Source organism: Mandrillus leucophaeus, unplaced genomic scaffold (genome assembly GCF_000951045.1).
Source record: "Mandrillus leucophaeus isolate KB7577 unplaced genomic scaffold, Mleu.le_1.0 Scaffold80, whole genome shotgun sequence".
NCBI classification, from domain to species: domain Eukaryota; kingdom Metazoa; phylum Chordata; class Mammalia; order Primates; family Cercopithecidae; genus Mandrillus; species Mandrillus leucophaeus.
Genome location: NW_012108697.1, coordinates 6004624 through 6009352, shown reverse-complemented (window position 1 = coordinate 6009352; position 4729 = coordinate 6004624). Strand labels below are relative to the sequence as shown.

The 4729-nt window shown below is 47.0% G+C and overlaps 1 protein-coding gene across 2 annotated transcripts in view; it reads right to left on the bottom strand.

Annotated features, from left to right (window-relative positions):
* Positions 1-4729, bottom strand: part of XPNPEP1 (X-prolyl aminopeptidase (aminopeptidase P) 1, soluble) — a 55117-nt gene that overhangs the window by 26095 nt on the left and 24293 nt on the right. For both annotated transcript variants that reach the window (XM_011967563.1, XM_011967564.1), the window contains exons 3-4: positions 2293-2356; positions 993-1097 (exon numbers count right to left, since the gene is read on the bottom strand). In XM_011967563.1, the coding sequence (XP_011822953.1) occupies positions 993-1097; positions 2293-2356 (169 nt within the window). The remainder of the gene's footprint in view (positions 1-992; positions 1098-2292; positions 2357-4729) is intronic.

The window sequence follows — 4729 nt, the reverse complement described above, 5'->3', positions numbered from 1 at the left end:
GTGTGTGTGTGTGTGTGTGTGTGTGTGTGTGTGTGTGTGTGTGGAGGGCGTGTGGAGGGTGTGTGGCGTACACCTGAGTGCACACACCCCTCGGTCAGCTGGCTGCCTGGATCTCAGGGTCATGGTCTAATCCTCTGTTCCCTGCTGTGAGTCTGGGGACTATTTCCTTTCCTCATTATTTCCTACAACAAACAAGAAGCATCAGGTATTTTGTTTCTTCTTCTCTTTCTCACTTGGCCCTTCCTTCTCTTCTGTTCCCCAAGTTCAAAATTCAGGAAGCAAAGACTTTGTACAGTCCCTAAAACCGTGTTTCTAAAGACTATTTTAATGACAGGAAAATACACACAGCAGTAAATTAAATGAAAACAGAGTACATACACACATTATTCAATAAATATTGATCTATACACTTTCCACATAGTATTGCTTTAATTCTCACCACTTTATATGTTATTTACTTACTGTGATTAATCCATTTTACAGATGAGGAAACTAAAGCACTGCAAGTGAAGCGACTAGCCCAAGAAAGTTCCAGACCCGTTCGCTCGTCCTGCATGCTGCTCTTCTCCAGAGCTAAGCTGCCAGAAGCAAATCCAAGATCCTCAGAGAGAGCCTCGGGGGAAAACTTTCTGGCTCCTGTTGCCAATGACCCCTTGCCTTTATCTCACTCTGAATCATGAGGCAGCAAATAGTAGAAGGCCCCCAGTACCGAAGTGAAATGCACAGCAATGTGATCTGCAGCAAATCAACTGTCCTCTCTAGCCCTCAGTTTCCCCTCAATAAAATAAGTATCCTGAACCAGCGTCCTCCAAAATTGAATGTACATTGTTATGTATGTATAAGCATGCCATTTTTTTCCCCTCAGTTTCCCCTGGATTCTCAAAAAGGTCCATGACTGCATAAAAGGAGTACGATCCAGGAGTCCTGAGGACCTCTAGGATCCCTGCCGAGACCAGGCCAATTAAGTTTAGGCTAGCCATGCCTGTACCCACCCATCTTCATGAGTGTCCAGTTGCTGTCCATTTGCTTGGCAGCCTGGAGAAAGTAGCGCCCGTCAGTCCACATGGCCGCATGCTCTTCTGTGATAATGGCTGTGCCTGAAGCAGGGGAGAAAAAAAAAAAAGAAGAAGAAAGGTTTCTAACAACTGCCCAGAAGCTGCACAAAATGACAGCAGGCAGGTGAGAGCAGTAAGAGGCACCAGCTCCTCCTAGTGGGGCAGATGGGTCCTTAACTCCAAAGAAACCTCTGGGCAAGAGAAGACCACACCACTGAGAACAAGCTGTGTGTCAAGCTCTGAAAGAACAGTTCTGAGACCCAAGCTGCCTGGCACTGGTCCCTGCACAAAAAAGACTGCACTTGCGCAGTACGAGTCAAAAACAGAGAATGGAGAACTGTAGACGTATGGCCAAAGCGGTCTCGTATAATCAAGACACAGGGAGAGATGGTTCCTGCTCAGCAATCATAGCCACTCCTCTGCTCCACCAGACACCCCAGAAGAGCTGTTTCACCTTTCCTGGAGAAAGACCAAGTGGGCCCTATGAGTGTTCCTGCTGTGGTCACTAGCAGGAAGCTTACGCCTCCCACCTCTATCCGCCCTCCGTTCCCACAGACCTGGCAGAACTTGGGGCTTTTGGCAGAGGTGTCAGCCAAAGTCAATCCTAATGTGCCAACCAACACAAGCACTTACGCCAAAGGAAGCAGCGTGCTAATAACCGTGAGGGGAGGGGAGCTCCCACCTTGTCCAGCTTGCTTTACAGACAAATCTGAAGTGGGGAGTCCACCCTAAAACTCAAAGGCATAATGGTTTTGAGGAACACCAATGCAGCTTAACATTAACCTGTGTTATGTAAGCCAAGAGTGAAAACAGAGAAACCAAAAGCCAAGCACTTGGGAGAATTACTTGGGACCAATAAGCTAAGAGAGGAGGGTCTGAAACGATATTACAGTCTCATTTCTTATTTGGGACGCTAGTAACACAGGTATAGTCAGTTTAATTGATAGAACTTTCATATGTATGTCATATTCAATAAAAAGTTCAAAAACTTTTTAAAAATAAGAATTGTTAAAACTTTGAAAGCAAAGGTACAGAGAGGAATAAAAAGGGTTACTGCAAGGCAACCTTGGGGAGCCGGGAAAGGCTGGGAACCCACACCTTTCTGCAGAGAGTCAATGTGGAGCATCTGGTTTGCATTTTCTTTTTGCTTCTATATCACAGAGGCTGAAACTCGGTTCAGTTATTTTTAGGAGGCGAACAAAGGTGCAGCAAGAACAGAGAAAATGCAGTGACTCACCCGCAGAGCCATCGAATCCAGAGACAAAAGCCCGCCGACAGTCACACGGAGCAATATACTCACTCTGGAAAACAAAGATGACAACAAAGTGGGCCTCGATTACTCATGAGCAGACTGTTCTGCTTGCTTAGCCTTGTGCTAGGCACAGCGGGGACTATGAAGACTGGGGAATCCTTGGCACCCACCCTCAAGGAGCCAATAGTCTAGCTGAAAACAACAGATGAGCACACACTGCAGAAGACTCTAATTAATTAAGGGCAGAGAGAGCTGTTCCCTTTAGCCTCTACTTCCTCACTAGGAGAACAAAAGCACATCAGGAGAAACAGATAAAAACTGCTCTTTCTTCACTGAGATCTTACTCAAAAATCAAACCAAGAGCCTTCTCCCCTCCTCGCCACTGACATTTAGGCATCTGTTATTTTTCTGAAGAGTAAGGCTGAATTTCTGTGTTAAGCACCAATAATTCCCTAACTTCAGTTTCTGTAGATACTGACTTGTTTCCAAACTTCCTGTCTGGGTCCTCCTCTGAGGGGGCATCACCAATCTCTCCCATGCAGGCCCCATCCCCTCCTGTCAGGGAGTGAGTGAAATGCTTCATCCAATCCAGGAGGCTTCCGCAAAATAAAATGTCATGTCCAAAACCAAGGTCTTCTCAGCTGATAATCCCCTTGCCTCTGTATGTAAGGGGGTTAGGGAGTGAAGAAAGTAAGAAATTCTTATGCCTAGGCAAAGGGTACAAGTCAAAGTGTGCAACTTCTGGTAATAGCCAGTGAGGCACAGAGAGTTTAAGTAACTTGCCCGGAATCACACAGCTAATTAAGTAGCAGAGGCAGGATTTGAACCTAGGCAGTCAACTCCAGAGTCTGGACTCTGAAGCCCTATGCCAGGCTGCCAATGCATGACACTTTATCTCTCACCCTCATCACTCTCTAGGATAAGACCAATAGCAAATGAGAAAACTGAGGTTCAAAGAGAGAATCTTTAAGTAACCTGCCCACTGACAAGTTAACGGTAGGCCAGGATCCAAAGCCACGCCTGCCTGAGAACAGAGCTGCTGCTCCTTCTGCAGTTATCACGATTCTCGAAAGCCAAAGGACCTGGCAAGGTTAAGAAAGTTCAGGGTGGGGAATGGGGCTGCTGGCCAGACCCACGGCATTTTTAGGACAGTCAACGTGATGTAGGGGGAAAAGGCCCTCATGTTCCTTTCCTGCAGTATGGTTAAGAATTATCCCTTTCAGCCGGGCACAGTGGCTCATGCCTGTAATCCTGGCACTTTGGGTGGCTGAGGTGGGAGGACTGCTTGAGCTCAGGAACTCGAGACCAGCCTGAGAGCATGGTGAAACCTCATCTCTACAAAAAATACAAAAATTAGCCAGGCCCGGTGGCACGTGCCTGTAGTGCCAGCTATTCAGGAGGCTGAGATGGGAGGATAATCTGAGCCCGGGAGGTTGAGGCTGCACAGTGAGGCGTGATTGCGCCACTGTATTCCAGCCTAGGCAACAGAGTGAGACATTGTCTCAAAAAACAAAAAAAATAAAAAGAACTGCCTCTTTCACCAAGGCACCAGCAATCACAGTCTCAAACCAGCCTCCAGGGAGATACCAGAAGGGCCAGCATAGAGAACCACAATGGCAGGATAAAGCAGCTCTGGGCCACCTGCCCTCTAGCCCAGGCCCAGCTGCATAGTCTGCAACAAGTCCTGGCAGCTCTCTCAGCCTCATTTCCTCATCCCTAAGACAGGTCATTTCAGATTGCTAAATGCAACAGCAAGCACGTTTTATTCCTACAGCATAAAGGAACATTCAGTCAACAGCAGTAAGGAAATAGAAAGAAATGGCCACCAGCATCGTTTAGAACTGCAGAATCCTCGTGTGTTTATTAACCCAGTAATCACTGTGTGCAAGACTTTTTATTAAAAAGTAACAACGGGGGGGAAGGGTGGCCCACACCTCTCCTGGGACTCTTGTGAGAAACAGTAAGTTAATGTCTTTGAAAACTCACTAGAAACCGGAAAGTGCTGCACATATGCAATGGAAGAGATATTATTCATCTCTTCTTCCTAAACAGTGAGAAGGCATCTAAGGGGCTGGGAAAACTAAGTTAAAAATAACTCTTGTGCTAAAAATCACTGCGCACAATGGGGAATACACAGTGAGGGCACTCTCCACCAACAACATGACTCCACGGGCTTGGGGCTCTTCAACCCGTGACACAGGGTGAAGATACTGGCAAAGGCTGGCAGAGAACGCAGTGCAGGTCTGAGCCCAGGTGAACTCTTCCACTCAGGGACACAGTACTCTAGGGATGCCCCATCCCTTTCTGCGCAAGCTTGCGAGAGATGGAAGATACGCAGGGTTTAGCTAGACTTCTCCATCAGCAAAGGCAAGGAAAGAGTTCCTCCAAAGGGAGGTGGAATTAACAGCAAATGGACATGTTT